Below are 22,951 nucleotides of genomic sequence, written 5' to 3'. Positions count from 1 at the left end.
CCAGAAAAAAAAACCAAAACAACCAAACAAGAAAACCAACCACAAGCCAAACCCAACCGCCTTCTTTAAAGCGGACACTTCAGGAAGGCAGAGCAAAATGAGGGGTTTATTACCACAGCTCTAAGTGCCTTCTGTTAAATACAGACTGAGACCCACCAGCGAACACTGTAACGCCCAGAAACGCCTCTGCCGAGCACCCGCACCTTCAGAACCCGCCGGAAGGGCTCGACGGCCGGCAGCGTGCACCGGCACCGACCGCTCCGAGCCGCGTGGTGCCCATCGCGCATGCGGGGCACGGGCAAGGGCGAGCGGCTCCGGTGCGGCGACACCCGCAGGGCCAGGCCCGGTGCCCCCTGCAGGCGGGAGGCCGCGCTGTCACCATGGCAACCGGCCGGCCCGGCTTGCGGCGGGGGTGGCTCCGGGCTAAGCCGGTAGCGGCGGCAGCGCCGGGTCCCCAGAGCCAGCCGGGGCCCGCTGCAGGTGAGACGGGCGGAGGGACGGGGCGGAGGGAAGGGGGGCGGGGGGGGTCGGCAGGGCCTGGAACCACCCCCGGTTCCGTGGGGTACAGGGGCGGTGGGATGGGGCTCGCTGCGGGCAGCGCTGGTCTGCGGCCGGTGACTGACGGCTTCCCCGCGCCCCTGTGCCTTAGCTGCGCACACGGGTGGCGGTACCGACACGCACATACCTACACAGGCATACCTGATACATCCCTACCTACAGACGTGCACACACTTGCAGCAAAACCATGTTCAAAACTGACCCATCACTTTACACATCGAAGTTACACACAGGGACTTATTCAACCTCCTTTGCTTGAAATCGCAGGTGACAGCCTCCCGAGCGGTGCTTGGAGCTGTATCTGTGACAGTCCTCACCATACATTCTGGTTTAATAGTTGCTAATTGCGGGCTTCGTACATTGTCATCGGTTTTAACTTCCTTGTGTAGCACTTATGAAAACTCACGTAGAGTGAGTGACTGTCAAACCAGTGCAGATCCCGGGTTACTGACCTTCAGATGCAGCCAGTGTAGTTCTAATGAGAGCTGGTGTTACACACAACACAGGGCTGTGACTGTATTTGCCTGCTGATCCTTGAATAACACCTTTTATTGTCTTTCTCATTAGGACGATGGCTTCTATCACTGAGCGCACCTTCATCGCCATCAAGCCTGATGGGGTCCAGCGGGGTCTGGTGGGAGAGATCATCAAGCGGTTTGAACAGAAAGGCTTCAAACTGGTGGCCATGAAATTCATACACGTAAGCTCTCCTGCATTCATACATCTCTTTTTGCATACCAGCTGCACCCTTACACCAGAGCAGCATGCTGTGATGGCAGATGTAGCCTACCAAACAATTAAACCCGACTGCTTTTGGAACAGTTCCAATTCCCAGCTCTGGCTAAATGCTTTAGACATGCTAAGCACGCTAATTTTAGTAACCTGATGTCCTTAGTTGGAAGAGAATATTCTTTTAGGGGCATCCTATACCTAATAAATATCTCTGAATAGCTTTAACAAATACCAGCTCACATGAGTGGTCTGTGTTGGTAAAAGATACTCTTCTAAGTTGAGCTGTGGTTGAAGCAAACTGTTCAAATCCACAGTGACCAAAGCTAGTCCTAGGAAGATGCCAGAAATGCTGAATTTTCAAGTGCATGCGAGTTTCAGGATTAGCCATGCTCTGGGGTTAATCTGTGTGATTTTAGCATGCTCTTAAGTTCTTACAGTAAGCTTTTTTGACGGCTGGCTGGTTTTTAATGCAGGCCTCTGAAGAACTTCTGAGGGAGCACTACATTGACCTGAAGGACCGGCCATTCTACGATGGTCTGGTGCAGTACATGCACTCCGGCCCTGTGGTAGCCATGGTGAGTTCTTGAGAATGAAGCTCAGCTAAGAAAAATACACTATTTAATTGTTATACTTGCAGTAATATTGTGTTACTTGTGTAATTCTAGTTTATTTCTGCTTAAAGGACTTTAAAATCTCCACTCAAATGTTGTCATTGGGAAGATGCGATGTTAACTCCTTTAATCCTTTTTCACAAGCTTTCTCTGCTCTGGGTCACTGTGTTGAGGAGGAGGGCAAGGGTAAAGGTGGGACAAAAGTGGGGACACTGAGAGACAATAAACCTGCAGAAAACCCCACTATGAAATGCCATGCATTAAGCAAGCTGAAAAACAATGGTGGAATAGATTTACTGTACTCCTAAGTGACAGGAACTTTCAAAGTCTTTTTCTAGCTGACTTTATTAGAAGGGTTTTCTTTTTTTCTCCTTGATAGTGTATTTGTGGCATAGTTAAGCTGGAGATCTAGACTTTCAGTGAGCAGCATTCTGAGGTCATTTATCATATTGCGATTTAAAATCATTCTCTTCCCACCCTCAGTGGGAAAAGGTACTGTGCAGGAGGGGAGAGCTTCAGCAGACACTTCAAAAAGCTGATAGAAAATCAGAGATCAAATATGTCTTGTTATTATAAACATTCAGATGGTATCCATGCTGTGATGGACAGCATTATGTCATTGGGGAGAGTTTGATTTAATGCTTCATCTACTGCTAAGATTTAATGATCTCAATTGATATTTTCTTTAAGGTGTGGGAAGGTCTTAATGTGATTAAGACAGGAAGAATGATGCTGGGGGAAACCAATCCATTCGATTCAAAGCCTGGCACTATCCGTGGTGACCTCTGTGTTCAGGTTGGAAGGTATGGTTTGCAATGATTGATATCATCTAAAGACACTGAATGTGTCCAGTGGTATGTCACGATGCATGTAGGAACTGTGCTCCATCCTTCTCTCTCTTATGGAAGGATTTCCCATTCCTTCTGCCCATGTAATGGGCATGTTATCTAAGGATGGAAACTGAATTCTGGTCTTCCCTTTTGATAAAAATGATGAGCAAAGCTGGGGCTGCACATTCCATCCTCACTACTACTTTACGCTTACTTAAAACCTCTCTCCACAATGGATACCACTTCAAAAAAAGACACTTACTTTGATTTGCACTTGAGGATTATATTACTTTTATACCCACCTTTTCTTTTCCTAGGAACATCATTCATGGAAGTGATTCTATCGAAAGCGCTGAGACAGAGATCAATTTATGGTTTGCTCCTGAGGAGCTCGTTGATTACCGAAGCTGTGCTCATGAATGGATCTATGAGTAAAACCAAGCCTGCTCCTGCTGATATCCTCACTGCCTGTGAGGAGCTGCCAGCCTGTAGCTACTACAGAGCCCCGCATATAAACCGTTAGAAACCTGCCTCAGACACCTGTGAGATCGCTTGGTTGTGAATATTAAATATAGCCAGTGTTTGCTGCTGCTTTGGTTAAAAAGCTGCCAGGTTAGAAATGGAAATGCACTTTGATAAAGCTGCTTCTGGGGGTGAGAGTGTGAGATTAAAACACAGAGCATATAATATGTGTATTTTTCCCAAAATACTCTGTAGACAAGGGGGGTATTTTGATAAATAGAAAAAAAAAGGTGATTATTGGGTAAATAAATACATAAATGGCTCAGTGTCAAAGGTTAACATTGTTAAATTGTTACGGGAGAACTAGTAATACGTTGATAACGTGCCCAAATGTTGCAGATTGAACTTGATATCAAGTGAAGTGGGTCCCTGTGCTCAATACACTGCAGAAGAAAGGGTATTTATTTCTCTCTGCAGTGTGCTGTGCCCATACACAGAGCAGAGCTTTGAGTAAAATGAGAACTTTCCTCTGGGTCGACACCCTTTTAACTGGCTTTGGTTCCCCCACATGGGATTTATTTAGCATTTTAGGGGAGGATTAATAGGCCAAGCTTCCTAAATGCCCTTTTATGTGAAAAGAAGATTAATGGGAGGATGGATGAAGCAGATCTACCTTCAAGCACTTTACTCTAGCAGTCTTCTGGCAACAGCATCATGGTTTGCTTTACTGACTGAACAGCTGATAACAGAGCTATGTTCTCATTTGTGCTCTTAGTTGGAATTACAAAGCTGCTTTTGGATAAGGTATTTGAGAAGTGACTTTAGAATTAGTTTTTGTAAACTTATCCAATCATGTAAAGAAACAGAGTTGTAATAATGCTGAATGTGTTGCAGTAGAGGCATCTGTTCCTATCAGAAAACATAATTAACCTCTGGCAGAACTTTTCACAACAAATACTCACTAGATAAGGAACAAGAAATGTGTTGGGGTCAACATGATCTACCTGCAACCTTGTATTCAATAAAAGCAAGAGTTTCATTAAATCAGTTGTCCAAACTCCTACATGTTTTTTCCTATAGTGAATTGTTTCAATTACTGAGCTGTGTAATGAATGCTGAATCAATGCTTGTGATACTTGATGAAGATACCCAGCTCCTAAAAAGAGACAGTGCATAATAAAACAACACTTGCTGTTTCTCAAGTGAAAAGAAGTTTTCATTGTACTGTTTTAGATCGAATCAATGATTTTATTAAAGAGAGGGAACAATTTCCTGACTACCAAACTGTAGGTGAAGTTGTAGCTTCTCTTTAGAAAATATTCAGTGTTACAGAAGCTAAATAATTAAGTTAAAGGCTGTTGGAGAAAAGGGAAGCTGAGACAAACCTGTACCCGAGGGGAGTCTCCAGTTCCGCTTTTGCTCGAAGGATTACTTGAGATTTCTTTTTCTTTATTTGCTTACTGCAAAATGGAGAAATTTGGGTTATCTGGAGAGCATCAGAAAGCAGCTGATGAGTGTCATGGGTTGGGGCCGAGAGGAGGAGGCCAGTGCCCACACGCCTCATCCACAATGCCCAGTGAGTGCGTCCAGTTTTACCAAGTGGCCTATGACTGCACAAGTGCCTCAGAGGGTATGGCACTAATGCGGCAGCTGTGGCACACTGTTATAACCAGCTCAGGCTGGTCAAAGGCCACATAGTAAACATAATAAACAGTAACACCACTCCTGTCACTGTTGTGACCACGCGAGGCCGGGGGCTGCGCAGTTTTACATCTGCATCTTGACACTTTGCAGCTTCATCTCCCCGCATCCCTACAACACCACCGACAACTCGCCTGCCTTCCAGCTCCAGCACCACCGCTCTGTGTGACCACCACCTCCGGCAGCTGTGCGGGTGCTGCTCGGTCAGCAGCCCGTGGGGATGCCTCTGAGAACGGCAAAGCAGGAACCTCTGAGTCGAACCTGATTCAGTGCAATCAAACGTCCTCAACCGGGGCACTGCGCACAGCACCGGCGGCCCAGGGCTGCAACTGCAAACGAATCCCCCTCAAGGCGACAGGTGCCGCTCGGCACACACGGCCCGGCCGCCCGCCAGGAGCGGCCTCAGCGGGAGCGCAGCGGCCGCCACCAGGCCCAGTACCTCCAGCTCCGTCCAGTCCGGCCCAGCTCCAGGCCCCGGCCTGGCGGGAGTGGGCGGGCGAGCACCGAAGCGAGCCCCCAGCCCCTCCAGGCCCGCCCCCAAGCGCCGCAGACCCGGCGGCTCCTCCTCTGCGCAGGGCGGGGGAGCCGGGGACCGCCCGCCGCCGCCTCCGCCTCTTCCTGCGGTGCCTGCGGTGGGGAAGGCAGCGGCTGCGGGAGCTCCGGAGAGGTGAGGGGGGGGCTGGGCCTCCGCGCTCCGGTCCGCTCCGTGAGGGGAGGCCGAGGGGGTGCGGGCCTCGCCCGCGGCCTGTGCCTTAAGGCAGGGGGGCTCGCTCAGTGCCGGGCGCGGCCGCAGCGGCCTGCGGGCCACACCCTGCGAGCGGTGGGGCCGGGGGGAGCGGGGCCCGGCGCGGGGTGGACGGGACGGGACACGCCGCGGTCCTGGTGCCACGTGTGCGCGGGCGGGGCGGGCTCCCGGGCCCGCCGACCTTGAGGCCGATCGTTCCCCGTGCCCCGCAGCGCGATGGCGGCCAACAAGGAGCGCACGTTCATCGCCATCAAACCCGACGGCGTCCAGCGCGGGCTGGTGGGGGAGATCATCAAGCGGTTCGAGCAGAAGGGCTTCCACCTGGTGGGCATGAAGATGGTGCACGTAAGTCCCCTGCGCCCCTCGCCTGCCTGCACCGGTGCTTGCATCCACACACACGTGCGCCTCGTGTGCGGCTCCTCCTGCGTCAGAGCTGGGGGCCGAGGCCGGGGGTGCCCAGCAGCTCACCCGTCAGGCCAAGCTGCGGATCGAGCACAGACGTTTGATATCTGCCGTTTCCTAAGCAAACAGATTTGTGTCAAATGGCTCAATGGCACCTAACTGAGAGGAGGAAATGACCTTGAGTGGAAGGTTGTGTTGGGTAATGACATCCAGAGATCCAGATGCTCTGAGGGCTGCTGTAATGCAAATGGTTTGACACCACACAGCACTGATGATGTACATTAGGAACTTCCATCGAAACCCATAACAGCATTGCAGCAGCTACTGGTAGTGTTAATGACTGATGGATACCATCACTGATGCTGTAGTCTTGCAGCAGTGATAGCTTTTTTGGCATGATACATAATGTTACATTTTCTCTTTTAAAGGCCTCTGAAGACCTTCTGAAGCAACATTACATTGACCTGAAAGACAGACCATTCTTCCCTGGTTTGGTTAAATACATGAACTCTGGACCTACTGTGGCCATGGTAAGTGGCTTCGTTTTACTTGAGGGCTACATTCGTGGATACATATGTTTTGCTCTGTAAACGTAAAATACTCAGAGATACTGTTGCAGAAACACTTTCTCACACTGCCCAGTTCTGATAGTGGCAAAAGAAAAACAAAGTGAAAACAATCACATAAGAAGTTACTATGTATTAACAAGAAAGTGTGCATGTATAAGTTATGTGCTAAAATGCTTAGCATGCACCAAACAATCTTTGTTTTGGGGCAAAAAAGGGTCAGAAACCCATCTTTGTGTCACTCTTTTTTGTACTGCCCCCAGAGCAATGCAGTTGCCCTAACAGCATCTCCTGTTCAGACTGTAGCTGATGAGGAGCACCTGCTCAGGCTGCCCTTACCCTGGCCAGCAGAAGGGTTTTGAAGTTGGCCTTGTACATCAGTGAACTGAGGCGTGGTGAAGCATCTTTGCTGGAGTCACAGTGGTGATAGTCCTTTTCACAGTCACTTTCAGTCCCTATGTGTTTTCCTAAGTCATTGCTACAGGCCTAAGAGAATCCCAGAATCCAGCTCCAACCCCCTGCCACCGGCAGGGACCCCTTCCACTGGAGCAGCTTGCTCCAATCCCGTGTCCAACCTGGCCTTGAACACTGCCAGGGATGGGGCAGCCACAGCTTCTCTGGGCACCCTGTGCCAGCGCCTCAGCACCCTCCCAGGGAAGAGCTTCTGCCTAAGAGCTCATCTCAGCTTCCTCTCTGTCAGATTAAAGCCATTCCCCCTTTTCCTGTCCCTACAGGCCATTGTAAAAATGTCCCTCTCCAGCTTTCTTATCAACCCCTTTAGGGTAGTGAAAAGGCTCTAGACTGGATTCATTTTCTTGGTGGTAGAGCCCTTGTTTCTTTGCAAAGTGTGTGATTAGCAAAGATTAATCTTTGGTATGTTGTATAAGCAATGCTAAATAGGATTTGTTTGTTTTTATTTAAGGTATGGGAAGGACTCAATGTGGTTAAAACCGGGAGAGTGATGCTTGGGGAAACAAACCCTGCAGACTCCAAGCCTGGTACCATCCGTGGTGACTTCGGCATTCAAGTAGGAAGGTTTGTGCTCAGTTTGCTACCAACAGAGATTAACAGCTCCATAGTGGTAGTCTTGGATTCTAGAAAGTCAAGACTGTTGGTAGCTGTCCTAGTCTGATGGTGTTTTATTTGCAGGTCACAACCCATAACTGCTACTTAAGGAAATGGCTTGGCACAAAACTGACTTGTTTTGAGCTGCCTCTCCTCATCAGAGCTTTCTGTAAGATCAGTTGGTGGCAGTGGCTGTTGTAGCACAGTAGCTGTAGTTAGTCACCCTGCCAGGCTTCAGTAGCTCTTCCAGAGTGGGGGGGGGTCTGAGTGTTGTACCTGCAATAGCAATTGTGCAGCTCTAGATGGTTCATGATTTTGCTTAAGGAGAACTTCGGTTGATGAAGTGTGTTTTTATATGACCAATGTGCTTCTCTCCTTCCCCAGAAACATCATTCATGGTAGTGACTCTGTGGAGAGTGCACAGAGGGAGATCAACCTGTGGTTCAAACCTGCAGAGCTCATTGACTTCAAGTCTTGTGCACATGACTGGATCTACGAGTGAACTGAGTTGCCACAGTGACTTGTGCCTTCTAAACGCATCATCTCATTCCAGCTACTACCTGGGAGCAACCATGGTTATCTTAGTCGTTTTCAGCACTGTCGAATAAATTCATATGAAGTAATTGTGTTGTGGTGCATTCACTGTAAAACAGTCTGCTGTGTTCAGGTGCCTGCATAAGACATCTGACTTGGATGTTCAGTATTTGCCTTTTGTAGGAGGACTGGCCAACACCAGCTGTCAATCACATACAGGCAATACAGTAACTATCCAGTGACTTTTGTTGATGCCAAAGTTGCTTTTGCAGCATTCAAAGTACATTAGTCACGAAGCCAGCTTGCAAAGGGAGACCTGAAGGGATGCTGGAGCTACTCCCACCACAGCAGAACTGAACTAGAAGAAAAAGGAGTACTAACCCCTGACAAAATGTCCCTCCCAACACAGCTATTAATACCAGCTGTGAAATAAGAGCCCACTGCCAGGGATGAGGCAGCCACAGCTTTGGGCACCCTGTGCTGGCGCCTCAGTACCCACAAGGAAGACCTGCCTAAGAGCTCATCTCAATCTCCCCTTTTACCAATTTAAAGCCACTAAAGAAAGCAACCTGGAATGTGTTTACGTACATGCCAAGGGGTGCATTCTACAGCAAAACAAATCACTATTCAAGCAAAAGACTTTTTATCATTTTTATTTTGTGTAAAAAAGGCAAATTTAGTGAATTATTTTCATCTTGTACACAAAGTTATAATTTTAATGCTTTTCACATCCATGCTGAAAATCTGCAGTCTCGTAAAAATGAAAGGAACATTAATTTCTCCAAAAGCATTTTTTTCACTTAGTTATGTACACTGCATGAGAAAGCTTTAAATAACTCTCTCATTGACCACACAAATTACCAAGAAAATAAAAGATTAAATTTGTACAGATATTGATCTATATATCAAATACATACAGAAATGATGTAAAAATCCCATTTAATCTTGATTCCCGCCCCCAATGTTTTCCCAGGGGCCAAAGCTGATGCCTTTTGCTTGTATAAATGGCTGTGGCTTTTTGTGTTAAATATGAAAAGTAAAAGGAAGAAAAATTCAGTTTCAATCACAGTTTTTTAAAATCCCTTCCCAATAAAGGATTGTTACCAAATATATTAGCACCATCGTACAAATATTGACGGGAGAGGGTATTCACATCACATAAAAACAACAATAAAAAAACCAAACAAACACTGAAACCCGTGTTAGTATCCGTAGGACAAGGAATCGGTAACTGCTTTAGCTTTCCTCAGATGCAGCAAGGTTAAAAGACCTGTATTTAAAGTAACATACAACCCAAAGACCAGCAGAAGGATTCTGAGCAGTAACAGAAGGGTAGCCGCAAAGTAAGGTACAACTCGCCCTACCATAGGGGTATGAAGACCAGCTGTGCCCAATACTGAAATCAGATTGACCCCATTGAAGATTTCAGATGTCCAACACTTGGCTGCTCTTCTAGCCACCTGACATGGCTTAAAGTGAAGATAAAAACACCAAGAGCCATGTTACTCACTATAGTGAAGCCTACTCCGTGGGTACCACAGCCGGCAGCCTGCTCCTTAAAGAGACAACTCTAACCCAGCATAATTTTGCTTGGGTTCTCCTTAATCCTCTCCCAGGTGACTTCAATTGGCTCCTTACATGGTTTGCTTTGGACAGGTTTCACTGTACTTGACAATTAAGGTATATTTGGAATTCAGAAACACGAGAGATTTCACCCAACTCATACTGAAGCTACACATGTATTAAAAAATGCTTCAACTCACATCCTTTAGTGTTTAGTGAATAAAATACCCATTTTTAAAGAACATTATAAAGACTGAGAGACTTCAAATCTGATTCTTACGTTTCTCCATCACAGGAAGTGTGTTCGATGTAAGCACTAGATTTCCCTCTTGACATTTGAAAACTGTAACTTAGAGGTCAGGTACAAGCCTGGGTAATATACAGAAGCCCAAGGTTTAGAGACTTGGCAATATACCTTATTAGCAGCCTGAGCTTCCACATAATAAAACACAAATGAATGCAACAGTTTTTTGACTGAAGTCAGAAGATGAGAGAAGAAAGGAAGATTGTGCCAACCTTGGTCCAGCAGACTGGGACAATCTGCAAGGTGCTGCATTATAAACAATAAAAATCAAACTTACCAAACCACATCAATGTTTGCTTGCAGAGCTGGATGGTAAAGCAGGTTAAAATTTGAGAACACGGGGGTTAAAAAAGTTATTCAAGGCTCAAAGTGTCATTGCAATGGTCTCTAATCCTACTCCTCCAATCCAGGCTGTTCAAAAGAAAAGCTGTGGATGAGTCAGCTGACAGAACATATTTGAAGTCTACCAAGCTGGACAAAGTCCTTTTTATGGCTATTTTAGAGAGCTAAAATGTCTTTACCATCTGAAGTTACAGATACTTATCATCGGATAACCAGATTCTGTCAATACAAGAAGCTGTTGGTAAACAAGGGTCATGATTTAAGAAACGTTACCAGTAAGGGAGAAAAGAATTCCAGACATTCCTATGCTATACAGGACAGTTTTACTTCCAGTAGTAAATACAAAACTTTACATAATTAACCCCTCTTGCATAGAATGAGGTAAACCTGTGCATATCACCAATACCCAAAGTTAGAGCAATATTTTAGAAAATAATCAAATTGCTGGTTTTCAACTTTCTATGCACTTGGTTTTGTTTTTTCTTTTTTTAAGTTTAAACAACAATATACAAAAATGGTCTCCTGGGGCTCTGTGGGTTCATAACCTTAAAGCATTTCTTAGGCTGTAGGAACACAGATGTTAATCACTTTGATTAGTTTCTCTTTTAAGCCCTAACTGACGGTCAAGAGTCAGATGATCATTGTACTGCTCTGAAAGGGGGACCTGCGAAGACCCAGAAGCACTTGTAGAACATATGCAGTTAATTCCTGAGAGTTTAGTTAATGAACCTTACTGGTAAAAGCTAAAGCTCTTGATGCACATTTTCCCAGTCACAGCTCTGCAGGGCTGAACCATTTCATTCTTCAACACCAGGAATGACATTAGCTACAAAAAGGTACAAGGGTTAAAAACATGGAAGGATGGAATCTGAACTAAGAGCTCATGCTAAATACTCTGCATTATACTGGTAGTTGTTCCCACCCTTTTACATTGCCTTTAAAAACATCTGGACAGTTAAGCAGGTGGGGCTAATGGGATGCCAGAAGAATTCCAGGCAATAAGCAAATCCAGTTCATGAATTATATACTAGACAGCATATGATTTACATACTGTTCTCAAGTCTCACCTTCTATATTATGCTATTGCAGCAAGAAAGGCATATTGCAGGCTGTGCGGAACGGAACTCTTTTGAATCTACAAGGTATGGCTCCTTTTAGCTCACCTGAAACCATGTGGAACATCAGGTTTGAATGTTCACAAATAAATATTTAAGATGGTAAGGAAACACCTAGGTTATCCTGAATGGGAAAAAACGTCATCAGAAGGAATACTCAGAAGTTCCTTCCCACGACTATGGGAGGCCTGAGCAACTGTTTGTCTAAGTTTCTTCTTGAGTCTAAATTTATAGCTAAAAATAATCTTCCAAATAAGGGGATCTGCTGAAGTTCCAGTTTGGCATAGGGCTCTGTAAACATTTGCTGAAGCATTCCAAGTCTACAGACATTCATGTACAGAGAAGAGCTTCATAGTCCCAACCCAATGACCACTGCAGTCATTGGGAGACAAGGCTACTGATATTGACGGGCACTGAATCAGACCCTAAGGAACTTAAAAACACAAAATGTCTTACATATATATATATATATATATATAAAAGTATTTTAAACTAAAGAAAAACATATTGAAAAGTTAAAATCCTCAGGTGATGGCTCCGTTGCAACTGGGACTACTCATTGAGTAGAGCTTTACACGACTATCTTCCACACACAATTTATGCCTCTAAATTAGGGCTTAAATGCCTAATTTTCACAATAAAAACACCAAATAAACCAAAAAACAGAGGCGTGACCAGTGCAGTTCACAAGAGTCTAAAAGTCTCCCCAACTTGTACCAAAAAGGTTCATTTGTTATGACAGTTCCTTTGTATTTGCACCTATAGCTTCCTCCAACCGCTTCCCACAATCATGCTAATTAGACTTTAATCTTACCAAAAAATTAGATTTTCAGTTCTTGTTAACAATGCACAATAAATCTGAACTTGAAAATATTACAAAATTCTTTCAAAAGCTTCAAATACAACACAAAAGTGTCCTTTTTTCCCCCGTTTTTTAATAAATTGAAAAATCTTTTTCACTAAAATAGTTTCCCCGCCCTTCCAAAAAAAGTTCTGAACTGAGTCTAACTCATCTACAGTTAGCAAAGTGCCCCAGGTACAGTCCCCGGAACTGCACCCTCCAAGTGGGAGCAAAAGCAGTCAGTCTTGGAGAAAGGTTCTTTTCCTGTCACCAGTTCTCTGCCCCTCACTTCTCTGAGCTGCCTCATGGTTCTTGTTTGATGTAGTAACTGGCAGATCCGTTGCTTTCCTGATCAGATGCTCCTTGAAGGAAGCTGTATTCTTCCCCATCTAGCAACTCCTCCTTCAGTTGCAATGAAGTCACTAAAAATTAAAGGTATGAAAGATCTTTATATTTTAAGGGAAATAAAATTTTCCTTAAATTTACGTAATATTATTTAAATTGGGAACAGATCCCAGATTTCCCATTTCCTTATGCTCTGCATTCTTCTTTTAACACTCAGTACCCCACTGAAAGCAGATGCTTTCTGACCATAAATTAAACTTTATGTTATGCTCTAATATTAACATATTTGAAGAAGCTACACACAGCAATATGCTCTGTACAGGGTTTTCTGTAGAATTCAGTATTTTAAAACACTGGTTGAAGCATATTAATAATGACTGTTGCTCAGAACAACACTGTTATGAATAGCAATGTCATAATTACTTTTCCAGTTTCACTAATGAATAGTGACAGTTACCAAAATATGAACACAATGAAAGCAACACTCAAAATAAAACATGTTATGTCTTTCATTAAAGGTGCAGTACCCACATTAAAGGGTTAGGGTTGGTTGTAAACAAATAATGGTTCTCTGGCTGAATGAATGAGAAGAGCATTAAGGCTTCTGAATACACAGTTTATATGCATTATCAATGTATCTGGAAATGCAGAAATATAGTGAAGGGAAAAAAAACAACCCATAAGCTACTAGTTAGTTACTAGCTAGTTGTTACTAGTAACCTTGCAATAACTTAAAAGCCATTTGATTGTTATTTTATTATTTTTCTATGTCATCTTCCCTGTTGAAACAAACTCTTGTGCTAAATTAAATCAAAATATTAATTTAATATTATTAAACATTTAATCAATTATTAATTTCATCAATATTATTAATTTAATCCTCCCACCTACAAAAGCCAGTTTCTTGCTGCCTTTTTTCTTCTTCTGAACACTTTCCCCTGAATTATACCTAATTCTGATCATGAATCTTGATCTCCGGAGGACAAAAAAAGTGCTTTCTAAATAAGACACATAATGGGATACTTGAATATGCTGCCAATACCTCAGGCAAAGGCTACCCAGAGGTCAGGGATATGATCTAACCTCCACCAGGCATGTTCTTTTACTTCTCTCCCCAGTACTTGCAGAATGCTTCTGCAGGTACAAGAGTAATAGCAATCTCCATAATTTGGCTTGCCTCTTGCTAACTTGAACTGAAATCCTTATATTTAGATATTTAATAACTCTTTGCTTCATCTGTCCCTATTACACAGCTTTTAACTACAGTCCTCTATAAGAAAAGCTTAGCTACAATTATACAAGTTACTTGAAAGAAGAATAAACAAGCTAATGGAAGTCAACTGACTGATCATGTTAGAAGTGATGCAGTTACACAAGGTACCCCCCTTTAAGCAGTCTCAGTAATTTGCCTGGAGATAGAGAAAGACTGTCTCATGCAATGTCATTCAACCCCCCAAATATCAATATGGAACAGAGCAGCATGGTCTAGAGTATGTGCAGAAGCAGGGTGAGTCTCTCCTAACAGTCTCCTCCTCTGCCAGGCTTTCTGTAGGCTCTTTTCAAAAGTGAGGCTGTCCAACAGTTGCATTTCAGTGCTTAAAAGATCATTTCATATGACTCAAAGATGAGAGGTACTTGTGGATGCAAAGGAATAGAGCAAAACCACTTCATACTACATAAGATGAAGTACAGAAACCTCCTCCTGTGCTTGTGACAGTACAAAAGGTTCTTTAATGAGCATGACACAAAATGCTTTAGAGCAGATGCCTCTTGCTACTAATATTCCAGTACTTCCATTCAAAGACAAATCGCCCAAAACAAACATCTCCTGCAATGTCCCTACATCCTTTATGGCTACTAAAACAGTGCATGATGCTGAGGAATACATTCCAGCTGATCTCAAATATGTTAACTTACAATACGATATCAGGGTTATGTCCTCCTCTTCTCCAGACTTAAAACCTTTGGATAATAACAAGCCTATATCACAAGTAATTTTTTCCAGCCTCTCCAAAATTCAGAACTTTCAAACTTTACCCCAAAATGATCATAGAAAGCACTGGGTGTCACAAACGAAGGTACAGGGGTGTTTCATAGGAGCTCAGATACTGAGTGACACAGAACACTCACACTGTGTGTGTCTGTGCACTACATGAATGCAATACAGGTGTAGATTTGCAGTAAGAGAAGAAAAGCTGTGCAGAAACAAGCACTCCAGAATTTTCCCTTCAGAACGCTCGGGTTCTGTTCTGCATCAAAGACTCTGCTAAAGGACAGGTACATGAGTAGCAAGCTAGAGTAACAGTGAAGTTCTTGAGAAGCATTGAGAGATGTGTGATGAAGAGTGGAGATTTGTCCTCAGGGTCTAAAGAAAGCAAGCAGGTTACCGTGTCCCACTGTGTTAATAGATACAGATGGACAAGAGGAACTGTTCTGACTGTTCTACAGCCAAGGGAAGTGCCAATACTGGCAGCCTGCTCTAACTTTAGCAAGTTTACAGGAGTGTAAATCAAGCAAATATGAAGGTAAATCTATCAACCTGGTAACTGTCCTGCAGGGAGAACATAATCCCATTTGTCCAACAGATCACATCACTAAACCACATTTGTTAGACATAATTTGTTTAGTTGCTACAGCCTATTGTTAGGAAAAGGGAAGAGAAAAAAACCCTAACAGGTGCTTGCAGGGGACTGATTACATTACATAAACTATCCTTAAATAAACCCAAAATTTTAATCAATATTAATTTTAGTCAGTATTACTGATAAATGAATTTTTAAGTTTTTCTCTGCTTACTCATATGGATGCACCCTTGCACTGTGGATACTTAAACGAAGCCAGGTTTTACAACAAGATCAAAATCTAAAAGGACAAACTACTTTCTAAATATTTTCTACATTAGTAACCTTTCATATCATCTTCCATTCCGAAGGTCTCTTCCAAATAACTGCTTTTCTGACATGAAAGCAAAAAGCACTCTTACTGTCTACAGTTACTTCCTCTGCAAAAGACAATCTATGCTAACTCCCAGCCTTCATCAAGTTTTCCGAAATACACACTATCACTCAGTTATAGAATGCATTTTAAAACTCTGCTGAGCTCCTCTGTGCCTCAACAACCTGCAGTATGATCTGCTATGAAGTTCTAACCCAGCTACAATAGCTTCCTATGGTTAATTCAGTGACATGGTGTGTCAGTGAGAATGAAAAGCTCTGTAACAGAAAAAATAAAACCAACCAAAACTTACAGAAAAGAACAAAAAGGAAAAAGAGATTTGATGAGTCAGCACATTACATGCTAGACTATGTGTAGGTCCCCACCCTGTGCATCATTTCCCTCTGCAGTAACAGAGACTGATGTGGCTAGTTACCTGTTTTGAGGCTGGGACTGAACTCTTGGCTAGTCCTGGGAGGCTGGAAGGCCTCCGGGGCTGTCTGTGCTGGAAAGGTTCGATATGGAGGAGGAGTCAACTCTTCATCACCAGAGAAGCTCCTCTGCACCTCACCTGTCATGGGTGGGCTGGGCAAACTGACAGGTTTCTTCCCAACTGGTATCTTCCTCTCTAAACATCAAGTCAAACTAAAATAAACGCTTGGGTTAAAGTGCATTAGGTAACTCTGACTGTTCACTGAGAAATTCAGTGTGACATGAGTGTTAATCCTGCTGGTTATAACAGTTTCTGTAGTGGCACAGCAGAAGAGGAGTCAAACTTCCTTCTCTTTTGGCATGATCCCATTATGCCAGAGTTCGCTATTATCAGTTCTGCTTCACACTGAATACAAGCTACTCACTTCTCAATGGAGTCAGCAAGGAGATGAAATACTGCACTAGATGTATTCATCATTATCCACAGCAGAATGACCTGAAGACATTCTGGAGTGCACTGTGAGTACAGGAAAAAATATGTGGAAGTAGCATCTCTCTGTGCTAAAAATAATCTAGTTTAATTAGGAGAGTTTCCTGCCAATAATCTGTGGTTACTTTCCATTACTACTGCATTATACAGTTTTATGACTGAAATCCTTTTCAAATAAGACTATTTTTTATTTACAAGTACTAAACAATATAAGGCTAGAGAAAACATTTTCTCAGTATTGTTTCCTGTGACTCAGCATGTCTGTTGCCATAACCTACTTAGGAAAAAACCAACAAACACGTAGGAGGCAGCCAACTATAACTGTTCATGACCTTGTTCTCTCATCTTCTGATGATTAAATAGATTTCTTAGTAGGCTGTCCAGAAACCAGTGGAAGTTTTTCCTTGTTTTCACAGCCCAAATTTACTTTAGATAGTGAGAAATAAAGAATGAATTCCCATAGAATAAATCTTCCTATGGCACTAGATAAGAGGAATTTCCTTTACAGTGTTTGTGTCGCACTTACAAAGAGAAATACCAAGAAACTTTTGCAGAGCTATTGGGTGAAAGGAGAGGGATGAGGTAAGGAGCAGGATGGTCTAGCAAAGTGTGCTAAAAATTTGCTCAGACAGCCCAGAATTATCCGAGAACAGGTCCTACACAAAGGCAATTAGTGATATAGACACCTTTCCCTAGCTTAAGGCAACAGCACTCATAGCTTTTCAGACTGATGTTCTCAGATCAGCTTCAGTTCTTCTGTACCTGAATTCTATTCAGAAAATACCACTGCAAGATTCTTAAGAGGATATGCATTTTACTATTTCCTCTAAGAGCAGAAAGCAGAAACAGTGCAATGTTTGAGGCACCTAACAGAAAGTCATAAGAACTTCCCAGAAACCAGCTTTATCTGTGGCACTCGCTGGTCAACTTCTCTTTACGCCCAAAGACCCAAATGGCAAAGGTTGCTTTCTGCAATGACTAGTGAAGGATGTTCCAGATTCATTAGATCCATTCACAAATGGACTGGGAAGACAAGGGTTTTAGTTCCTCACATTAGTCCTACACAACAGCAGCACAGCTCGTCACTGAAGTGACTCCTCTCACAGGGAAAGCCTGAGATAAAACCACAGTTTTAATCTCATTTGACACAATTCTCAGAATCACTGCAGGAACCTAGAGCAGACCTAACTTAGAGTTTAGCTTCAGCTCCTACACAGAAACAAGGTATCTTATTTTTCCTATCCCAGGCCAATGGGCCCTTCCCTTACAGCTACATCTGTGATTGAACAGAAATCAATGAATTAATCTCTTATTACAAGAAACTACTGTTCAAACAGAAAGATTTGAAACAAGAGAAACAGATGAAATAGAGCTAAAGCACACACAAATGTGTCTTGAGTTTTCTGTAGCATCTGCCCAGATGTCTGCAGTGTAAAATACTGCACCTTCTTTTCAATACTCTAGTTTTCAACAAAACATCAAGAGAATAAATGAGCATAATGAGTTGATGCTCCGAATATAATACATACTTAGGCTGTCTGGAACAAGACAATCTACTTCTATAAGGACAAATTTCATCTTATGTAGCAGAAAAAAACTCCCCCCCCCCCCCCGAGTTATAATTGGTTCTTCTTAAAGAAAGATCTTATAAGAACTTGAGGTAGACATAATTTAAAGATGGTGTGGCTGTGAAGAACACAGGGTAGGTGTATAGTCTCATCATCTCTTGCACAAGCATTTCTTGTACAACGGCTGTTATTGCTCTTGCTCTTGACTCAAGAGGTAGCTGCCTTTCAAAACTATCAGATTATTGGAAAAATGACTCGAAAACCTTTGGAAAACTGCCATATGAAATTATAATATTGCTTAGAGGAGAGAGAATATAGACGCATTTGATTTCCTGAGAAGAATGGTGGGAGAAGGTCCCACCACTGGCTGTCTCTACTCCCTGTATTTTACTCATGCAAAACAGATTTCCAGCTTAAACCAACAGTCATGGAAATAAAAAGATGAAGAAATGCAAAATGTGCATTTGTGCAATTTCAAACTGGTTGCGAACTCTGAAGATAATTTGATCCCAAAGGAAACAATTACTGTGGAAAGAATCTGAATGCTTCAGATTCTTAAATACATCATCACTATGTTTTACTGTGACAAGAATAGTCACATCCAGCAGTGCTATTTATTACTTCTGAAAATAATCATATCAAAGTCTTATTTACATACAGATCCCCACAGATGTCTCAGCTAAAAAAAACAGCAAATAAGTAACTTTTTGTTAAAACTGAACCAGGTAGATGGCAATGTAAGTTTCCTACATCTCATTCTTTCTGACCTGAGTAACTTGGTTCTTATTGCTACACCTGTGTTACAAAAAGCAGAGGTGTGCTCATTGATACCTTAGCATTCTGGGTAAGGTAGTCCACCTACATAGTCAATGTATTATTAAATTTTGTGTGAATACCACAACTACTGTAACAGTTGTCCACCTACAATTAATACAGATTATTAGCAGCAACATCTACCTTGTTGCTAGTTACAAAAATGGGTTATTCTCAGTGAAAAAGTTCCTTTTATGGTATACTGCACCTTTAAGCATAACACCAGTTTGCACACAAACATCCCCAAATCGAACAGGCACTTAGAGAGTGACCACAAACTTTTTAAACAACAGGTAAAGTGCAAATGCTACTTTGTCACCCACTTTTTTTATGTCCTTTGTACTGCTGTGATTTAGCTTTTTTCTTCTGTTTTGAGGAACTCGACTGGCTGTCTCTTGATGCTGCAAAAGGATTCAAAATTCTAAATTAAAAGTTTAGAATTAACTTGAAATTTTGGCAAACCACTTCAGAATCTATCAAAGCTGTTACACAGTTCCAAAAGTTTTCCCCTAGTGACTGAACAAAAGCAGAGTATGTTTGTTATACCAAAAGCCTCCCATTAAATTACTAACAGAAATTGCTGTTGGCTTCTCACTAAATGCTAACAGTATGCAAAATACAGCTATCAATTATAACCATATAACTTGACCTGGCAGGACAAGTCTTGACGCACTAAAAAGACAGCCTTAACACACAAATACTTCTGCACATGAATAGCAATGCACATGCAGAGTTCCATCAAATCCAGTATGTAAAGCACGTATATTTGCAATCTTAGAGCAATAGAAATTCTCAGTGATATTATCCAGAACTGATGAGTAAGTAGCAGGTTTTTCCCCCTGCATCAAACAAGCATCTTCTGGCATTAAAAGATACAGTAGCCTCAAAAGCACCCAGAAGTACTTTACAAATCAAGGTGGGAAAGATCAGAGCTGCATACTGCCAAGCATTAGCAAGACCTTGTTCTGGTTTTTTGTTATGGCTGGGGACCTGACTTGAAAAGGGTGAAGTTAGAGAAAATCATCAATGAAGAACAAGGACCAGAAGCAATTGTTACGTTCTTGACAAGACAGGAACTTACACTGTGGTGCTGGTGGCTGTAGTGGATATCCAGTTAGCTGACACCATCCCACTGGATAGAGGTCTGGGGACTCGCAGTCCACCCACTGATCATACTCATCTTCCCATCCATCAAAGTGTATCCTCAGAAGACGATGGATAATGCGAGTTACTGTGGCTACACATACCAGGCGAGGTTCCATCAGATCAACAGCCTCCAGTTTCATTCCAACATGAAACCCATGGTTTGGAACTTCCTGGAAAAGCAAATAAGGCAAACACCAGTAAGCAAACATGTTAATTGAGATGGTTTAAGCACAATATTGGAATAAGTATTTCAATCAACTTCATATAGGGAAACATCAAGTTTCATGTACACTATTTATTTCACATTTCACAAACACTGAAGTTTAATATATTTAAATGGTTCTCATTTCTGCCAGTCTCTGTTGCCTTAGTTTTTCAAAATTGCACTTAATGAAATGGGTCAATCCCACTGAACATAGATAGAAATGTAAAGAAAATGCTAATTCCATTTAAAGATGTAGAATGTTTATTACCTTGTTGAAGAGCTTTACAGGTGCTGCTATTGAGTCAGTTTCCCTGAGGTAGTCAAACCATTTAAAAGGGAGTTTTGCATAACCTGTGAATTGGAAACAATATTTACATCCATCAACTGCAAACATCAGGCCTAAGGACAACAACAAAAATAGTCTACTAGCACTGTGTTATGGCTAAAAAGACAACAAAGAAGCAAAACATTAACATCAGAAACTTCCACCCTCTGAGCTCTGTCTAAGGGACAAGACAGTCTCCTGGATGTTGTCCATTTGCAACACAAGATGAATGAGCCTCTGGATAATATGGAAAGTGTCATTTAATGTTACAATTAATCACTCATACTTGAAGCTTTCTGTCCACACAGATCCTTGATCTCTACAATACCCAACACAAATGACCCAGAACAGATCATGGAATTAAGCATATCCAGTATCTTTGCTGCGGGGAAAGAGCTCCACTATTTAAATACTTGAATTGTTAGGAACAGAGTGGTAAGAACAAGCATGAATATTGTAAAATAAGGGTAAACCAGGACGTAACATGAAAAACTATAGGATCTTTTCCCGTTACTTTTAAAGGGTATTATAAAGAAAAATCTCCCAAATATATGTAGGTTTTGTTTACCTACTGAATATGCATAAAATATGCAGGGATTTTGGGCAACTTCTACAACTGCTTAAACCAACAGATCTCAAACTCTAGCTGGAGCAACAAGAGCTTGAAAGATTTCTTGGTAGTCATATGCAGTGTAGGACATCCTGAACTGATTGAGTGTAATGAGCAGGGCATTGGGAGCTATGGAAAATGGCTGGATCTCATCTAAGGGGGGCAGAGAGCTCCCACTGGGTCTTAGCTCAGTTCTGCAGGGCTAGACTCATGAGGCAGCCCAAAATACAATTCCATTCTTGAAAGTGCCTAAGCATCTTCTAATTCCAGCATGAGATGAAGATGTTTGGAAAGAATGAGTGTATGAAGTCCAATGATTTCACAGTGACTTATCTGCACTGCCACATGTAATCCGGAAAAGTATTCACAATAGGTATGCAATATTTGCATGAATAGATATAGCTGGATAGCTAAAAATAACTAAGGGCAGTAATCTATCAGTTCTGTGTACTAATGCTGTCTCATTAATGCACAGCTCCTGGCTAGATCAATATATCAGTATCAAGACCTTTAACTTCTCACCACACACAGACCACAGACATGTGCACGTGGTCCTTGCTGGAGTAGTCAGAATTCAGAAAGTGTCCATTTTCAAGCCCATAACTTGGAAAGCAAAATACACCTCTTGTAAGAGCTAAGAAGCTTTGATTACTGCGATCCCATTAAATATGTTAATGTGCATTATGTTCTGTATTTTACTCCTGTTAATTCCTGTTTCAAATGACTTTTACATTATTGCATGTGCAATTTTTAATCATGGCTCAGTGGGTGATACAGAACCACTATGGAAAACTGCAATAACAGGGAAAATACACAGGTAGAGAAAGGATAAGGTTGCTATGATAGAAGAAACACGGAAGAATCATAAACATGCTAACAACAAAATTCACGTTGTATAGTGTAAGTAGTGTCTGAAGAGTAATGAGGATGAGTTTCATCATAGAATGGAGGGTTTTTCCTATTCTGTATCAGCAAGTTAATGTATTTCTTTCTAAACAGACTGATAGGTATTGATACGCTTTTTCCTCCCACTTTATTTCAAGAGACTCTTGCACCAACTATTTTTTAGGGCTGATTACACCCATGAATTTGTAGGCAATAAATTCACTAAATGAACTGCAAAATAACAGTAAATCTGTCCAGCTGCACTTTCCACATACTCAGCAATGACAGATTCATTAGTGTGCAATAATTAAAATGATATGAAAGGATTTTCTTCATGTCGCATTACACTGTCTTTGTAGTTATTACCTAGAAAATTAATTCAATGAAGTAGAAGCCTGCAAGAATGAGAATGGAGAAAATAAAATCCATAGAAAACCATTATTATCTGTTGTTACACAGCTAGTAACAACCCTTTATAAATCACTAGACCAAGACAATAAAATGGAAGAATGAAGGCAATACAGTCTTCTGTAGGCGTATGTGCTAGTGGACAGACAGCTTTCTCTCACAGAAGGGATTATGCAACATACAGCTCTCATGGTTACTTCCTCAAAGCTCAAGTTTATGCATATTCTGGTATTACTGTGAATTAGACTAAGCTTGAGATTCTTTACAATGCTTCTTAATCCTTTTGATGGCCAGGACTTCACAAGCAACGCCATGCTCTGAACAGTCCTTTTAGTAACAAGCATACTTCCCATTCATTTAATGGATGTACCATTCAACCAGTGGCTATCCTCAATTTCTGACAGCAAAAGCAAATTACT

At 42.2% G+C, this 22,951-nt stretch overlaps 3 protein-coding genes across 8 annotated transcripts in view; 2 read left to right on the top strand and 1 right to left on the bottom strand.

Annotated features, from left to right (window-relative positions):
- Nucleotides 1-416: 416 nt before the first annotated feature.
- On the top strand, nt 417-4,395 carry LOC101873393 (nucleoside diphosphate kinase-like). 2 transcript variants are annotated; one of them, XM_034067592.1, is made up of 5 exons: nt 417-480; nt 1,126-1,258; nt 1,764-1,865; nt 2,592-2,704; nt 3,049-4,395. In XM_034067592.1, the coding sequence occupies exons 2-5, from the start codon at nt 1,130-1,132 to the stop codon at nt 3,164-3,166; spliced, it is 462 nt and encodes a 153-aa protein (XP_033923483.1). In that variant the 5' UTR covers nt 417-480; nt 1,126-1,129; the 3' UTR covers nt 3,167-4,395. The 2 variants fall into 2 exon arrangements, with proteins under 2 accessions (XP_033923483.1, XP_005144321.1); XM_005144264.3 differs by lacking the exon at nt 417-480 and having other exon boundaries at nt 1,073-1,258.
- Nucleotides 4,396-5,436: 1,041 nt separating this feature from the next.
- On the top strand, nt 5,437-8,295 carry LOC106023293 (nucleoside diphosphate kinase). The gene is made up of 5 exons (XM_034067591.1): nt 5,437-5,561; nt 5,852-5,984; nt 6,470-6,571; nt 7,530-7,642; nt 8,057-8,295. The coding sequence occupies exons 2-5, from the start codon at nt 5,856-5,858 to the stop codon at nt 8,172-8,174; spliced, it is 462 nt and encodes a 153-aa protein (XP_033923482.1). The 5' UTR covers nt 5,437-5,561; nt 5,852-5,855; the 3' UTR covers nt 8,175-8,295.
- A 3,705-nt stretch (nt 8,296-12,000) lies between these two features.
- The window catches only part of MBTD1 (mbt domain containing 1), a 32,520-nt gene continuing 21,569 nt past the window's right edge, over nt 12,001-22,951 (bottom strand). For all 5 annotated transcript variants that reach the window (XM_034067443.1, XM_034067444.1, XM_034067441.1 and 2 more), the window contains 4 exons: nt 20,573-20,655; nt 20,035-20,269; nt 19,277-19,354; nt 12,001-12,793 (listed from right to left, as the gene is read on the bottom strand). In XM_034067443.1, coding sequence (XP_033923334.1) covers nt 12,675-12,793; nt 19,277-19,354; nt 20,035-20,269; nt 20,573-20,655 — 515 coding nt within the window. In that variant the 3' untranslated portion in view covers nt 12,001-12,674. The remainder of the gene's footprint in view (nt 12,794-19,276; nt 19,355-20,034; nt 20,270-20,572; nt 20,656-22,951) is intronic.

The sequence above is a fragment of the Melopsittacus undulatus genome, chromosome 11 (assembly GCF_012275295.1).
Source record: "Melopsittacus undulatus isolate bMelUnd1 chromosome 11, bMelUnd1.mat.Z, whole genome shotgun sequence".
Classification (NCBI taxonomy): domain Eukaryota; kingdom Metazoa; phylum Chordata; class Aves; order Psittaciformes; family Psittaculidae; genus Melopsittacus; species Melopsittacus undulatus.
This window is presented reverse-complemented; position numbering and strand designations above follow the sequence as displayed.

Excerpts from the sequence above, each read along its gene's own strand:
- LOC101873393 (XM_034067592.1), top strand. The coding sequence starts at position 1,130 with ATGGCTTCTATCACTGAGCGCACCTTCATCGCCATCAAGCCTGATGGG. Across the intron at positions 1,259-1,763 it reads TGGCCATGAAATTCATACAC|GCCTCTGAAGAACTTCTGAG; the intron begins GTAAGCTCTCCT and ends TTTTTAATGCAG. Across the intron at positions 2,705-3,048 it reads CTCTGTGTTCAGGTTGGAAG|GAACATCATTCATGGAAGTG; the intron begins GTATGGTTTGCA and ends TTCTTTTCCTAG.
- LOC106023293 (XM_034067591.1), top strand. The coding sequence starts at position 5,856 with ATGGCGGCCAACAAGGAGCGCACGTTCATCGCCATCAAACCCGACGGC. Across the intron at positions 6,572-7,529 it reads CTGGACCTACTGTGGCCATG|GTATGGGAAGGACTCAATGT; the intron begins GTAAGTGGCTTC and ends TTTTTATTTAAG. Across the intron at positions 7,643-8,056 it reads TTCGGCATTCAAGTAGGAAG|AAACATCATTCATGGTAGTG; the intron begins GTTTGTGCTCAG and ends CTCCTTCCCCAG.